General features: G+C 28.5%; 1 protein-coding gene across 1 annotated transcript in view; it reads right to left on the bottom strand.

Moving 5' to 3' along the window:
- Positions 1-2,499: 2,499 nt before the first annotated feature.
- The window catches only part of LOC100202014 (CD151 antigen), a 29,634-nt gene continuing 14,017 nt past the window's right edge, over positions 2,500-18,116 (bottom strand). The window contains exons 5-7 of the mRNA XM_065790598.1: positions 14,645-14,788; positions 11,366-11,449; positions 2,500-3,152 (exon numbers count right to left, since the gene is read on the bottom strand). Coding sequence (XP_065646670.1) covers positions 3,099-3,152; positions 11,366-11,449; positions 14,645-14,788 — 282 coding nt within the window. The 3' untranslated portion in view covers positions 2,500-3,098. The remainder of the gene's footprint in view (positions 3,153-11,365; positions 11,450-14,644; positions 14,789-18,116) is intronic.

The raw sequence follows: 18,116 nt of genomic DNA, 5'->3' as shown, positions 1-18,116 counted from the left end.
TTATATTTTTGTTTAAATTTTGTTATTATCTATATTATATTTGGATTTTGGATTCGGCTCTATACAGATTCGTCTCCATGTTTGTTTTTTTAGAGTATTGAATTTTGGGTTTTTTGTCAGAGAGTTTTTTTTGTTTATTCTTATTATTTACTTCCGTAAAATCGTCAACCACAGAATCATCCTGCATATCACGACAATCACGTTCTCTTTTATTATTTTTGTAGAACTTGTTTCATTTTGTTTTATTTTGTTTTGTTCTGTTGGTTTTGCAGGTATTTCGTTTTTCTCATATTTGTTGGTTCTTCATTATTTTTGGGTGTTGTTTCGGGTTCTTGTTGCTCTAATTTTTCATTGGTTGTGTTTGTATCTTTATAAGAAGGTTGTGCAGAGCTTGTTTCTGTTGGAGTTATGTTATTTTTCCGTGTTTTTTCTTTAAATGGTTGTCCTGTATATAGCTCTTACGTTATAGCCCCTTAATTTTATAAACCTTGGTATATCTTTATACAATTTTTCCATTACAGCCATTATTGTCCCTGAGAAATAATGGGTTCCTTTGGTTGATGTTGCTTTCATGATAGGGTATGTTCTTAAATGTTTTCCGCACCCCTTTTCTTCAAGGTCTTTTCCAATATGAGCTAGTTTAGCAGCTATTGGTAGATATTGACACGTATACACGTGTTCTCAGTTCTTGTCTTGGTGTTGAATGGAAAAAGTGCTGATGAAAACCATTAATAGCGAGACCCTTTTCTAGAAGTTTATTTTTAACTTTATCCCTTTTCATTACTATTTCTAGGAGTTCTACCTTTCTCAAAAGTTGCGCTTCTCCAAGCTCTTCGTCAAGATTCTCTTCTTCGAGAGAACATAGGACATCACGAAGAGAAATTTTTATTGAAAGCTTACATAACAGGGTATTATCAAGCTTAAAGTATTCTTTTCTTGTTTCTTTTCCTTTTGATGACGCAGCTTGAGCATAGCTCCTTTCTTGCGTTATTATCTTATTTATTTCTTCGTTAATCGGACTTAAGTCTACAGGGGAATCATCATGTGGATTTTCCATTTCAGATATATATCTGCCATAAAATTATCCATCCACTAGGGTTTTAACTTTACCTTAAGTAATTAGACCTTCTTACACACAATACACACTCATTTACTCTATACCCCCTCACACCATTTAACTAGAAAGTTCACGCCTCCTTTCTTACTGATGGCTCGAAATATACCCAGAGCTCACTTCGAACCCTGGATCTCTTGCTTCTAAAGCAAGCGTTCTAACCACTGCGCCACGGCCGTTTTTGAAAACTATTTATCAAATTAATTCGGTTTTCTAATAAATAAAGCCGCAAAGTTTCTTATTTCCAGTACCCAATCATATTATTTATTTTTGAACCACATTTGTACTTCACTATTTTAATTGCAACTAAAATAACACTAGTATAAGTATCTATAGGAATATTTTCAAGAGTATAATACTATAATAGATTTAAGTTATGCCTTTTTTATATATATTCATTTTTATGCCGTTGCAATAAAAGATACACATTTTTTAAAAACAAAAGATTATTTTATAATAACTAATTTTTTAATACTAAAATTATATAAAAAAAAGAAGCTGTTTTTTCAATCCCCACCATCAGGATAAAAACATTCTACTAACCGCAAAAATAAGTTATTATAAAGATTTAAGATACACGGTACATATTAATTAAGTTGTAATAAGTAAGGAGCGGCGATGTACCGTTTAACATCGTTAAATACATCGATGCATTGAAACACGCATTGTTAAAAAAATGAATCGAATATCCATCATCCTTAAACAATGCATCGAAAGACTGGATCGTTAAACAATGCATCGATTGAATAAAAATAAAATTTTTAAAACATCTAGATTCAAAACTAAAATTTTATTTGGTTATTGTTGCTTGCTATTGTGCTACAATAATGGAAAAGAAAATTTACAGGAAAAAAAAAATGTTCACATTTTCTATCTATTTAATTTAACGATTTACGATTAATAATACATTAGACAAATATTTAATTTTACGATTATCAATACATAAGACAACTTATTTACTTTTTTCTTGTGAAATGTTAAATCATCGTAAGAAACATAATCGTAAATTAAAAAAACAATTGATGTAAGTAACTTTATGACATTTTATATATTATTTTTTATACAACACATCGTTAATCGTTCAGGTACATTTTTGTTCGATCAACCGTGTTCGATGCATTAAACAACTACTCGCATTTGACGTATCGAACACGATGAGTTGTTCAGTGCATCGAACACGATTAATCGACTCATCGTTAAGCGATACATCGCCACTCCCTAGTCATAAGGATGATTATTGCCTCGGGAGAGAAGCTCTCTCCTACGTAAAAAGCGGGACATAAAAACTTGGGATAGTTGTTTTATTCCCAGTGTATCTACGCTTGAAACAAAAATTTTAAATAATTTCAACAGGATGAAAAACATTAAAATATAAGTCAAGAGGTCATTAAGTATAAATTTATAATTATATATTAAAATTTAATTTAATAACTATAACAAATATTGAAAATAAATATTACAAATATTTAAAAAAAAAACAAAAAAACATTAAATATTTAAATACTATATAAATTAATTACAATATTTAAAATTTACTCAATATTTTGTTAAACATTTAAAAATTATCAACAGAAACCCTACTACAACTATATATAAATTTCATAAATAAACAAAAGTTTAAAACAATGTTTTTATAAAAAATGGTTTCAAAACCTTTATAATAATAACTTGTATATACATATATGATCATTTGATAAAATTTGAACTTTATAAAATTTCATATTTACAATAAATTTATATTTAAACAACATTTGCGGTTAGCGTAAGTAACATCAGCACTTACGATAAGTAGAAACAAATCAATGTATGCGATTAGTGCGAATAATATCAACTTTTGCGATTAGTGTAAACAAAATTAACGTATACGATTGGTGCAAACAACATTAATGTATACGATTGATGCAAACAACATTAACGTTCAGTGTAAAAGAAAAATTACGAGTGGTGTAAACGATACTGTAGCGCTTCATAAATAACACTCTGCTTAATAATCGTCAATAGCAAAGAACAGGCAACAAGAAAAACACATACCAAGAAGCTAAAAACAAATTTTTAAAAATACTTTATTTATTTCGTTGTCTTAAGATTATATCAACTATAAAACAATTTAAGAAAAAGCAGATGTTTCAATTTCTTCAAAACAATTACAAATTTCTGGTTTAGATAAATTTGTTTCAAAACAAAATCATAAACCATATTTGTTTGAAAGCAAAAAGAGTATAAAATTAGGCAATAAAGTTAAGGTAAAAGAATAGGGACTAGGTACTCGACTGCTACTACACAAAAACAAGGTATGTACAGACTGAAAAAATATGCCAGGCCAGATAAATGAAGTCTATAAAAATGAAGGATAAAAAGTCAAAAAATATTTTTTAAGTTGATTTTTATTCACATATTTATTTTTATTTATAGCATGAGTGGATGAACCTGTGCCTATCAACAAAAACATTCAATTGGAGTATAGAATATGACTACCCATAAACTACTTGTGGAAATGTTATGCAAGCCAATTTAACATACTATATAAAAGTATTATCTATATTTTATTGCTGTGTTCGTGTTAATGATTAACAAGGTTCGTGTTTGTGTTAATGATTAACAAGGTTCGTGTTCGTGTTAATGATTAACAAGATTCGTGTTTGTGTTAATGATTAACAAGGTTCGTGTTTGAGAGTTTTTTTACTTATTTTATTAATTACTGCTTAAAAAGATTTCTGAGTTTTTAGTAATAGTAAATAAAAATAAAAATGATGACCTCTTTAACTGCAATGATTCTCTGAACCCTTGGGAAAGAAAATTTAGTTAAAATAAAAATTTTGTTTAATAGTATTAGTTTAATTCATGTTTAGCATGAAACCATGTTAATGAGTATTGAAGGTATCAATACTCACTAACATTTTCAGAAAACATAAGATTGTTTTGTAAAATATTTACGTAACCAGCTTCTGTTGACTTTTCTTCAGTTTGAACTAAGCTACCATCTGAGTGAAACAAAAAAATACCATCCTCCATCGCATTAAAAACAATCTCCTACGTATTTGCTTTTATAGTTTTTTGTTTAATGGTTTTTTTGGAAACACTTGAAATCGAATTTACTTTTTTCAGACCATAAATTTAATTTCCAAAAAATTAGTGGCTTTAAAAAGTAGTTTTTTGAAACAGAAGGCATTTTTATTTTGCTATTTTCTAAACTAAAGAGTTTTTTAGAGACATGGGACCCATAACACCCTACAGAGTAAAGCCTATATTCTATAGTTTGTTCAGAAGTATTTATGGTTTTTTTTTAAATAGCTCTAATAATAAAATAATATCCTGAGCAAAAACAACTCTCCCTTTTCTTGTAAGAACTTCTTGTAAGCTTCTTCTTTAGGTGTACTTACTATGTATGTACGGTATGTATAGTGCTTACTATGTATGTATGGTATGTATAGTACTTACTATGTATGTATGGTAGAGTGCATTGAAAGTATGTATGTATGGTAGAGTGCATTGAAAAAATAAAAGTTAGAACCTTGGTAATAGCAATAAAAAATTGTTTTTGGTTTAGAATCATCAAATTCAAAAATACATAAAAATAAATTTATTATTGTCTTTAGGTTCTCTGAGGGAAAAGTGGGACAAAAAAGCTTCAACCCTAAGTTTCAAAAATAAAAACAATTAACATAGTTTTAATACAAATCATAACAATCCAAGTAACTATGGAAATTAACATCAAATTATGTAATACAGTTTTCAACCTTACTATTAAAAAATGGTACTATACACCAACTCTCCAATGTCGTCAGACATTCAGAATAATTATAAATGGTATTAAAATAAATGGTGTAATACCATAAAGCTGACATACTAAGACTGCGGTCTTCCTACTTTCTTTTTTGACGAATTGTATAAGAACTTTGTTCAATATTTGGGCCCTCAAAATTGATTGCTACTAATATATGTGAAGAAACTTTATTCGTGCTAAAGTAATCTATAATACTTCATTTGATTTTGACAGCTGTATCTGTTTTATTAAAAAAATACTAATATTGCAATACAGAAGTTATCAGCAGAGTTAATAATGCTGCCAGCGGTTAACTAACTTTCTGCCAAAAGGTCAGCTTTTTAGGAAGGCAGAATCCATCAGTGGTGGCTTTCCAATCAAAATTCCTCCAGTTGCTTGCGCTTTTTTATTGGCTATCTACTTCTTATTTTTATTTTCCATTGAACATTTTTTGATACTTCAGAGTTCCTAAAACTTTACCAACTATTTTATTCTAATTATGATTTGCTAACTAGAAATACTTATTCAAAAGTAGGAACCTAATATCCTTTACTGCAAAGGCGATCTTTAAATGTGCACTAGCACACTGCAATGTCAAAAAGTTTTAATTTGTACTTGTCTTTGAAGTCTAGAACTTTTCTTTGTACTTCTCTTTATAACTTTTGGTTATGATAGTTGATTGAGAGCATCATGGAAGAATCTATATGTTTATATGCAATATTATTACAAATAGTAAACTATTATTATAAAGAGAAAACTATGTACCCCTTTTGTAAGGATATCATATATATATATATATATATATATATATATATATATATATATATATATATATATATATATATATATATATATATATATATATATTACAAAATTATTTTATTTCAGCACTTAACAAAACAGTATTTTGCCGTCTGGTTAAATGCTAAAATAAAAGAATTTTGTATTGCGAAATATAGTGTTGACACAACCAAGTGTCATTTGAAGTCTGCAAATCTATTTGAAAGACATCCTGTGAAGAAACCTTTTATTTCTATAAAGAAGCATGAAATTTGCATTTGAACATTTGAACTGGGCAAAAGAACAATGGTTAAAAGTACTATGGATCTGATGGTATAAGAAATTTTTTATTGACAAAAAGGCCATAGAAAATACCTACCAACAGTAAGCACAGAGGTGGAAATGTTATGTTTTGAGATTGCTTTAATGGAGAATGTGTGGGTCCTATCAACTTGATTGATGGCATAATGGTGAAAATATGTGTAATGATATCACTAAGAATGTTATGCTGCCTCATGCTAAAGACAAAATACTTGAAGGATGGATATTTCATTTAGACAATGACCCAAAGCATAGTAAAACCCTTGTGAAGCCCAAAAAAACTTGATTAATGGAGTGCAAAGCCATGAACTTAATTATACTTACGTAACACAAAAATATTTAGTATAATTAAGCTCAGGGCTTAATCACACATTTTTGTATGTATACATTTTTGTATGCATATATATACATTATATATATATATATATATATATATATATATATATATATATATATATATATATATATATATATATATATATATATATATATATATATATATATATATATATATATATATTAGGGTAGGTCGATTTTGGTATGTAAGTACAGCTAAGCAATATAAAGTTGGATATTTATATACAAGTAACAAAAATAGCAAACTTAAGTGTTTTAAGTGAATATTTATTTGCGGAACTTCGATGGAGTTTGTGAATTTGCATACTTCATAAACTACTTTTCGCTGTTTTATAAAATTTATTTTTCTTTATTTATTAAAGCACGCGTGTATTGTATTTTGTTTGTAAACAATATTTAACTTAGTAGTTTCGTAGTGTTCAGTAAAGTCTCTGACTGCTTTTAACTTAACTTCAAAATATCAAATTTATAAGCAGCTAATAAATATTTCTTAAAATATACTTTTTGATTCGCCTGAGTCTATACAACTAGATTTACATGCTTAACTGTTTTATATTTTATAAATGTTACTTTTGTAGAATGATATAATGTAGTTAAAATAGATTAAAGTGAACAATAAGCACGTTTTACTAGTAAATTAGTATACTAATTGAAAAAATTATTATTATCAAGTAAGTTATTATTTTGTGCAAAATTAAAATAGTTTAGTACTTTAATAAAGTGTTACTAATTTATTGCAAATAATTTATGTGTCTCGTAATGATAATATGAACAAAGTATTTAGTTTTAGAAAATAAAAAATGCCAAAAATAAAAAAAAGGCCCTATACACGATCGAAAAGTGAAGAGAATTACGGAGGTTGCCCTTGTGATTTAATTGCAACGGATCCAAGCACATACAGACAATTGATTCAATTTTATTACTTCTTAGATAGTTCTGACATTAAACCGAACTTTTGGGCAATCGTTAAACGTGTTTCATGTGATTTAAAATCTATATGGTTATCTGTCAATCCACGATTGCCTTTAATAAACGATAAATGTATTGAAACAAAAATTAAAAATCTAATTGCAACTGTAAAAAACATAAACCGCAAACACGCTAAAGCAAATATCAAACGAAACCTAGATTCTAAACTAGACAAACTTTTTGACATATCTGCATGTTGCTATTCATTGGATATTGTGTCATGTAACAATGTTTATGTAAAGTGCAAAAAAGAAAAATGCAAAATGGAACACATTATTTGCATATGCCCTAAAGAAGCAAAAGTTCCAATAGAAGAAAGAGCCTATATACAGGACCAGCGTTTAAAAACAGAACCAAAGGGGCTGTTCCAAATGTCTTCGGTAGATACATCTGCTTTAAAACAAAACAATAGGATTAAAGAGAAGGAAGGAAATATGTCACATCACAAACATATTAATAATGAGCTTTCAAGTTTATTACCAGTTTCCCCAGAATGTATATCTGAAATAATAACATCTCAGATATTTTTATTTGCGAGGCCTTAAAATTTTTATTTGTTTAGTATATATTTAACGCTTATTAATAATAAAATCACTTATCATAAGTATTTTAAATTTTTTACTTAAGGAACAGGATGAATGGAAACCAAGTAAAAGAACTCAGGTAGGTTATAGTACTCAAAAGTTTCCAAGATATGCCATGGAGCTGGTCAGAGGCGGATGTTCTTCAAATCTCGGCGCAGCTCTTGGAAACGCCTTACTCCATGATATCAAGCATCTATTGCTACCGGAAGTTGACATCAATAATATTCTAATGGATAAGTCTAAATTAGACAGAGCTAAGTCAAAAGTAAAAGTAATTTCAAAAAACGCAGATTCAGAGGAGAAGACACAACTATTTTGCATTTGTTTAGATGGAAAGATAGATACTTAAAAACAATTAGTTTTGAAGGAAAAAATTTCATAACAAAATGTGTTGCTGTAAAACATCACCTTACTTTTACACATGACGATGGCAAATCTCATGGTATCTACTTGACACACAGAACAATACACGTTGTTGGTGCTACTGGAGATGTTCTTGCTATTGAGAATTTAGTGTACTTGAAGAATATGACAGTCTGAAGAGCATCCGTGCTATTCTTTTAGATAATACTGCATCAAATACAGGTTGGAGGAGTGGCTTGGCGGTTAATCTAGAAGAAGGAAACTTCACAAAATAGGTTGTAGCCGTCATCAGAATGAACTCCCACTAAAAGCCCTTTTTAAAAAGTTAGATGGAAAAACAACCGGTCCACAAAATTTTAGTGGACCAATAGGGAAAAGATGCTCTGAAGAAATTCATAGACAACCTCAAGTTGAAGCAATTCAAACTTCTATCACTGAAGGATATATTTCACATGAGATATTAAAAGATATTAGTTTTGATCAAAGGCTTCTTTACGAATATTGTAAAGGTATTGGATTAGGTAAAGTAGACGACAAATGGGCTAATTGTTAAATAGGTCAAATAAATCATGTTCGATGGTTAACCCTTTCTATACAAATTCTTTGTTTATACACTCGAGATATTTCTCCAAACGCAAGTCTGAAAAAGCTTACCCATTATATTGTTAAAGTTTATGCTCCATCACGGTTTCAAATAAAGAAATCTTCCAAATTGCAAGATTCCCCCCAGATTCTGTTTTTCACTATTAATCAATTGAATCTTATTAAGTTTAATGATGTAAAAAGAATTGTAAAAAAAAACAAGGTAATGCTTTCTGTTTGATACCTGCAAATTTTCTCTACGCAATGGTTAAAAATAATGATGAACAGATCAGGACTCTCGGATTTGAGACAATACTTACTCTCAGGAAACAGTAAACTTTTTAAAATTGGTTTTTCTGTTTATAATATATCAGGCATCTGTAAGCTTTTTTAAAAACGTATTGTGCTGTATATTATCATATTAAGTTTTAATTAAGGTTATTAATTTTTTTGTTTTTCGCAAGTTTTTTGAAAGTAACGATATTTTTACTTTTAGAAACAAAAGCAGTTATGGAATAGAAAAAAAAATCCCTCAAATAAATTGGAATGCTATGAGCTGGATATCTCTTATTGATATTGCTGATCTTGCTTATATCGACATGGAGCCACCAACTACAAAAGAGTTTTTCGATGAAGATATTTACACATTCATTAAAAATAAAATAAAGCCTAATATTCAAGACTCTCATTTCCCGAGCCTTGAGAGATGTGTCAAATTAGTTTCTGAAGCTTCTAACACCGTATATGTTTCGTATATAGTTTCTGAAGCTTCTAACACCGTATATGGATTTGAAGCCAGGCATAAATCTATACTAACAAAACAAAAGGTTTTTGTCAAAAGGTCAATATTCTCATTCATACGATGATTTACTTGCTTAACTTGCTTGTTACATTCTTGAAATAATTTTTTTTTAGTTTAATATTGCTTTTTAAATAACTAATTAAACTAATAATGATTATTTATTACATTTTATTGAGCGTTTAATGAGATAATCAATGTAATACTACAAGTAAAAAATTTGTACTTAAATATGAATTGGACTTGTAACATTTTTACTTAATAAAACAAAACGATAAAACGTATAAATGATTTTAAATGGTGTGTCAAACTTTTTTGATTGAAATTTTGTCTGCACGTATTGAAAAGTATGAAACCACAAGCAAAAAGTTATTATTTTTATACCAAATATTGATAAGGGTACTTCTGAATTTTGATCGCTAACCCGCAAGCCGCCGTTTGACTAAACACCTTCAACTTGTTTTTTTTTTGTTTTATATATATAAATACAACTTTCAGTACCTTAGCCTTTACGATTTAAAAAAAAAAAGTGAAAAATCCACCTACCCTAATATATATATATATATATATACATATATATATATATATATACATATATATATATATACATATATATATATATATATATATATATATATATATATATATATATATATATATATATATATATATATATAAATATATATAACCTTGCGTGTAATGACAATACAAAAAATACTTTTATACTGAAGTAGTAATCTGCAGGGGGCACATACAGACTAAAGACAGGCCTTTACAGGAAGGTGTGCGATCGCACGCAATTATATGACCACGCAAATAAATTTGTTTTGACGATTTGACCACAGCTGTTAACATTTAAAGAAAGCGCTGAATAATAAGGATTTTATATTATATTTATACATTAGAACTATATGTTAGACATATACGAAATAAACAACTTTGAAACTTTTATCTTTACTAATGATTTTTATATTAACTTTTAAATAAAGTAACAAAGTAACTGATTAATTATTTTAATTAGTAATTACTGATAATAGTTTTTGATTAAAGTATTAAGAAAGTTGTATAAATTTTATAAGAATTTATTATAAAAAATACAAATGTATTTTTTATAACAAGTGTTGTTTAAAAAAAAAAAAAAATTTTATAAACAACAACATTTTTAGATAACAACAGTCTTTTTAAAGAAATTTGTAAAATATTTATGTCAATACACTAAAATGATGAAAAAATTTTGTTGAAAAAAGTGAAAAATGTCTTTAAACACCATTACAATTAAAGACCTTAGATTTTTACAAATGTTTTTTTATTATTGAAACGCTTTTAAAATCACTGCCCATAATTTTTATTTAAAGTATTGAATATTATATTTCTCTCGACTTCCTAATAAATAAATAAATGGGGGGGGGGGGGGCATTTATTAACTTTTGAAGATTTCCCCCACTCACCCCAAGCTTATTAAGACCCCCCCCCTTTTTTATTAATTTTTACTTGTTCTTAATTCCAACCCACCCTTTTATTCACCACCCCCAACCCCCGAGTTTTATTAACAATGGCCAATTTGGCATCCAAACATAAAGTTGTCTTTCAAAACATAAAATCAAGTACTTTTAATTATAATTCTTGAATAAGAGGATTGGCCCTAACAATGTTTTTTGCATAAGCAGAAACACACAGTGCTCAACATATATCAAACAGTAATTAAGATAATGAAAAATATAAACTCTACAAACCTGAACACATGCAAGTCCAACACCAATGCCTCCGAGGATGATCATATTTTCTTTTATAAATGTTGTAAGAGAATCAACACAACCCTGGTTAATTATTTAATAGCAAAATTTATAACAGTAATTTTATTAAAAATTTTAAATTAAAACTTAAAAAATAATTGCAGTTAAGAGTTTAAGAAAATTTTATTCAACAATATATATATATATATATATATATATATATATATATATATATATATATATATATATATATATATATATATACATATATATACATATACATATATATATATATATATATATATATATATATTAGGGTGATTCAGATTGTAATAGAAAAAAAAAATGTCACAAAAAACATTCTCCTCAAGGTTGCCTGTGTTCCTTTATCACCTAGGATCATGTGTACCAAAAATTAGACTAAAAGAAGCAATTTTAGGGGTTGCCATGTTTTATAAGATGAATTAACCATTGGTAAAATTTTGTGATTTTCTCAAATTTCGCAAATTTGTTTTTTCATTGTTTATTTATTTATAATTTAGAAATTGATAATATGGCAACCACTAGATCTTCTGCTGAGGTGTGGCTTGTTGGTAAACCTACACAAACTCTGTCGACTGCCAGACTTCCTTCAAGAGGGGATGTTCTTCGGAGGTTGCTCTTCCATCATATAGAAGAGAAACAAGAAGTGAAAAAAAGTATTCGGGCAACAATTGAAGCAGTTCTTGTTATATGGGAGAGAGGAAAAATTCCAACTCAAAGAATTGACAATGCGGAAAGAAAGTTAAAAAAACTTTATGACGAATATCTGCTGCTGAAAAAACACCGAGGATCAAAATTGGACAGCTGTCAAATGAAAGAAGGAATTTTCCACGCTGACCTTGAAGAACTTTTTGATATTTCAACCAAGAATGCATCAGAAGTTATGAAAAACGATGAAGATAAAGCATTTTTACGTCAGCAGCAAGAAGATCCATTAAGTTGTAGTATGGCAGGAATTGATCGGAATTTAACAGCTAGGGAGGCACGGAAACGAGTCCGAGAAACTAAAATGGAATTGAGGCGTCAAAGAAGTCAAGCGGAACTGATGGAAAAAACAGAACTCATTTCTTCTTCATCAGCAGTTGACATTGTGAGTGAAAGTAGCTCTAGTTCCTTGGATGATGATGAATATCAGACTCCTTCCGCTTCCAGCACACTGAGCACAAGTGGTTCAACGAAAAAGAAGATGAAAGTTCTAACAAATAATGTTGTATCATCTCTTGATCGTGTTAATATTTCTGATCGCCGTGCACTCTTCGTGGTTGGAACAGTGTCTCAGGCTCTTGGTCACTTGGTAAAAGATTTATCATTGTCGTACAGCACAATCCGCAGAAAAAGGCGATCTGTTCGTGAAGCGGTGACTACAGCTGACAAGGTTGATTTCTCTCCTGATGATCCACTTCTTCTGCATTGGGATGGAAAGCTCTTACCTGATATCACTGGTGGTCAAAAAAAAGTGGATAGAATTGCCATCCTTGTGACTGGTGGTGGGGTGGAAAAATTGCTGGGCGTTCCAAAGATTGATCGAGGTACAGGTGAGCAACAGGCTGATGCTTGCATGAAGGCTCTTAAAGACTGGAAATTGAAAGAATTTGTTCGGGGACTGGTTTTTGACACTACTTCATCTAACACTGGGTTGAACAATGGTGCCTGCACAATAATGGAGCAGAATCTTGACCGTAATCTTATATGGATAGCATGCAGGCACCATATGTTTGAAGTCATGCTTTCCACCATTTTCACGACTGCATTTGGAACCAGTGAAGGACCTGAAGTTGGAATTTTTAACCGTTTCCAGAAACAATGGCCAGCAATCAACAAGGAGGTGTTCACTATAGGGAATAAAGAATTTTACAACTGCAATTTTTTTCTCAAACTCCGTGAAGAAATGGTAGTATATTATAGTGAAGCAATTAAAGGTCAACAACCCAGGGATGATTACTTAGAACTCTTGAATTTGTGCCTTATTTTCCTTGGAGGATCAACTACAACATCGGAGTTCAAAGTGAAGTTTTGGGCTCCAGGTGCAACACACAATGCACGTTGGATGGCAAAAGCTATATATTGTATAAAGATATATTTGTTTCAGGATCAATTTGTTATTACTGCAAAGGAAAAGAAAGGAATAACAGATATAAGTCTTTTTGTGGCATTTGTATACGGACAGTTTTGGAATGAAGCTCCGTTAGCTGAACGAGCACCATTCAATGATGCCAAGCTTCTTCAACGGATTCAAGAATATCCAAATCGTACAATTGCAATTAATGCAGCAAAAGTTTTGCATCGCCACCTCTGGTATTTTTCTGAACATCTAATAGGATTGGCTTTCTTCGATTCCCGTGTCGACAACAACACCAAGAGAGACATGGCAAACAACCTGAAACAACAGCCAAGGCAGAAATCTCTCAAAAGACTTGATGCTGCCACATTCGATTGTCACAGCCCATTGTCTTCCTTCGTCACACAATGCACCGCAGAACTTTTCGATCTAATTTTGAAAAATGGAAAAGAAAAAGCTGAATCATTTTTAATGAAAGAATCTTCAGAGTGGGATATGGATTCAACATATCTTGAAATGAAGCACAAGGTTTGTCAAATGAAAGTCGTCAACGATTGCGCGGAACGAGGCATAGCACTTATAACATCCTTTAACTCAAGCGTTACAAAAGATGAAAACCAAAAGCAGTTTCTTCTTAGATTGGTTGATCTTCACCGGAAGGAATTTCCAGTTGCATCAAAGTCTACCCTGATGAAGATGACTGTTGAATGATGAAGATGATTGATTTATTATTGCCTAGTAATAGTATTTAGTATTTATTATCAATAAGAAATTGATAATAAATAATTCAGTAATATAATATAAAAAATGTAAAAATAAAAAATATTTTTTTTACTTTTTGTAACCTTATACGAAAATGTGACATAACATGGCAACCCCTAAATATCATCCGATTTGATTCAAATTTTGCCCAATAACTACTATTGTCATATAGAACAAGGGCAAGCTTGAGGACAACTAAAGTTTTGAACCTACAAATTTTGCATCACCCTAATATATATATATATATATATATATATATATATATATATATATATATATATATATATATATATATATATATATATATATATATATATATATATATATATATACACACACACACATACACACGTACAAATGTAAAAACGGCTTTTAGATATATACAGTATATATATAAATAAAATATAAATTTTTACCGTTTTATACAATAAATTTTGATCAATATTGATAGTGCACTTAGAAGGGGTGCTGCAACAAGACTCTGGAACTTGCTTGTTACTTCCCTGTCTGTTAACCCAAGCACTATAATCATTAGGACCAGAAGCACCACAACATTTAAACTGAAAAAAAGAAAGAATAGATTTTTATTAATCAATGATGTTTGCATAAATGGCAAAGTTGTAGCTAAAAAAATAATTTAATTTTTGCTATTTCAGATAGGGAATTTGAGAATTTCTTTTGCCTGGTTATCTTGGTGCTCTAAGAAGTCCTTATGGACTTATCACAGAGCAGGGGGAAGAGCATTTAAATAATTCACATCTCTTTCATTACCCATGTAGCCAGAGCTGGCATTGAACAACCAACCTCTTGATTCAGAAGAGCTTTAACCACTGCTTCATGAAAATTATTCATTATGAAAGAAGAAATTTTGTAATTTTGATTGAGAATAGAAATACGTATATTAATAATATAAATATAATAAAAATATATACAATATATATATATATATATATATATATATATATATATATATATATATATATATATATATATAATAATAATAATATATAATATATATTAATGTACTTTAAATAAAATATAGATTAAAGATTTTTTTGAAATCGAAAAAAAAAAAAATTTAGTGGTGCAGTAGTAATGTTGTGACAAAGCAATTGAGTTTTAAGCAAGAAGTATGAAGTTTTATTCATACCGCATTTCTGTTATTACAGCCTTTAACTTGTTTTTCTATGCAGCAGCCTTGACTCCTCGACTAAAAATACTTTTAAAAATGGGGAACAAAAGTTTTTTTGAATTGTTTTATTTTAAATCTTGGTAAGAATTTTAAGATTACCGAAATAATTTTTCAAGATTTTAAGATTGCAATCACTGAAAAACAAAATTTAATAAACTGCATTCCAATCAGACACTAGAAAATTTTACATTCTAATCCAACATCAGCAAGATATCAACATTATAATAAATGATTTATCTTTAATATAATCTATCTTTTTTGATTGATTGATTAACATGATTTATCTTTTTGAATTGGCAAACACAAGCTATTATAATAGCAAATAAAAGGTTTGATCGATCATAATTTAGATTGTTAATACCATAAACAAATGTTAAACAATAAACAAATAAAATGCCATAAACAAATGCTTAAGCTTGTATTTGAAAGAAGACATTAGAAATGCTGTAATGTATTTTAAAAACATGGAAATTGGAAGAAAAATGAAAGGTAAATTTTTATTATTTTGTAAATTTAACATTAAAAACTACTCAAAAAATGAACTTTAAAAAAAAAGGTGATGCAATATTTATTGTATGGGTACTTATACCTTAAAATGTTGGTGTATTAAATGATGATAATTGAATTTTGGTTTCTTGTACTTCAAATCGATTGGAACATGATTTGTATAAAGAAATAGCTCAAACATAAAATCTTTCTCTTTACTAAAATGGAATTTTACAGGCTTCAGTGCATGTAGCTAAACAGTATATTTATTTTAAAAAAATTCCTAAAATTGTTATTTAAAAAAAGAATTGTGAAATAAAAGTGCTTTGTTTTAAGCTTCGAGAAAATTGATTTAAAATGATCCAAAGGAAATTTATTTAAAATTAATGCAAAATAATAAATTTGTTCAAATTATTCATTTTGCATCCAGTTGACTTGATTAGACCTGATTATGCAATATCAACAATAATTGTTGACTTTTTGTTGATTTTGTTGTCAAACCTTGAAGAGTTACCATCTGTTATTACAGGTCTCAAAACATTTTTCTAGAAATTGAGTAGAAAATTGTAATCCTGTTGTGTTGTTAATATAAATCAATGTTGTGTTGTTAAACAAATGTGGTATCTTTTTGAGGTTGATTTCACAATATGACAAAAAACTATATAGTTATTGGTCTCATGTCATCCTTATCCCAAGATATAAGTTGGTAAATAGTAATAGTATTACTATTTACATTATTTAATCTTATTACCTTAATAATATATATATATATATATATATATATATATATATATATATATATATATATATATATATATATATATATATATATATATATATATATATATATATATATATATATATATATATATATATAATATTTACTAATTACTATTAATTGTATTAAATACAATATCTTATCTCACAGATCATTTGATAGTGATTGTCACTCTTTCCAGCAAACACCAACCCAGTTGCTTATTACATTTTATCATGCAACTTCTAAAGATTTTAAAAAGTTCTTCATTATACCTGTAAATTTAAGTTTTTCAGCTTGTTCAATTAAATGATACCTAATGCTAAAGTGCAGTTTAGAACACAGTTCATAGAAATTGTCCTTGGACTTATTTGAGTTATATTGGAATGCTTAATTCTAATATGTAATAGTTTATTTTTAAGGATTGGTTTTACTGCATTATGCAGCCCTCGAAATTAGGAAAAGAAAGGTTGACTAAAAATTGCTGACCTAAAACCATATTAGGTCAGTATTAGGTCGATACAAAATTTAGAAACAGTATTCAAAAAAACAGAAAAAAACACCCAGATCACTAACTTTTCTTTCAAATGTCAACGTTTGCTTAAAAACTTGAAAACTATAATAATTTGAAAAACAAACAGTATTTTAACATTTTATTAGAAATTTAAATATATAATTAGTTTTGTCGGATTTTATTTATTTTGTTTACAATTTAAACTAAAGTGGTTTTACCTTTTTCGATTTATTTGAATTAGTAAATAAAATTGAATTTTAAAATTGCGCATGCCAACCTAACGAACCTTGCAAGAAATTACAAATGGCGAAGATTGTAGACATTCACCAATAAATATCGAGACAAATATTGAGGAAAAAATCCCAACATTTTATAAATCTAAATATTTCATAAAAAGCATCTTTATTAAATAGAATATTTCACAAAAAAGCATTATTATTTAAGAAAAACAATATTTTCACTTCAAAAAACATAGGTCGTCAAAAAATTGCCAACCTCAGACAGTCAGGCAGTTAGGTCAACATTGGCAAATGCTGACTTAATTCAGATTAATTTCCAATCTAATTCGGGAAAGCGGAATAGTATAGAAAATTAACTGATCAAAAAAATGATAAATATTGAAAAATAACTGACCGAAACCCATTTTAATGATTAAGATCGAAAATGTGATTTTCAGATTAATATCGAAAAGTTTTTATATTGAAATTCACAAATGCGGAGCAATATCGAAATCAATAAAAACGGAATAAGGTCGAAAACTCGTTTTAATGATTAACATCGAAAATGTGATTTTCAGATTAATATCGAAAAGTTTTTATATCAAAATTCACAAATGTGTGACAATATCGAAAACAATAAAAACGAAATTAGATTGAAAACTAGTTTTAATGATTAACATCGAAAATGTGATTTTCTTAATAATGTCGAAAACAATAAAAA

Source organism: Hydra vulgaris, chromosome 02 (assembly GCF_038396675.1).
Source record: "Hydra vulgaris chromosome 02, alternate assembly HydraT2T_AEP".
NCBI lineage: Eukaryota > Metazoa > Cnidaria > Hydrozoa > Anthoathecata > Hydridae > Hydra > Hydra vulgaris.
Note: the sequence above shows the minus strand (reverse complement) of the source record. Positions and strands in the feature narration are given on the sequence as shown.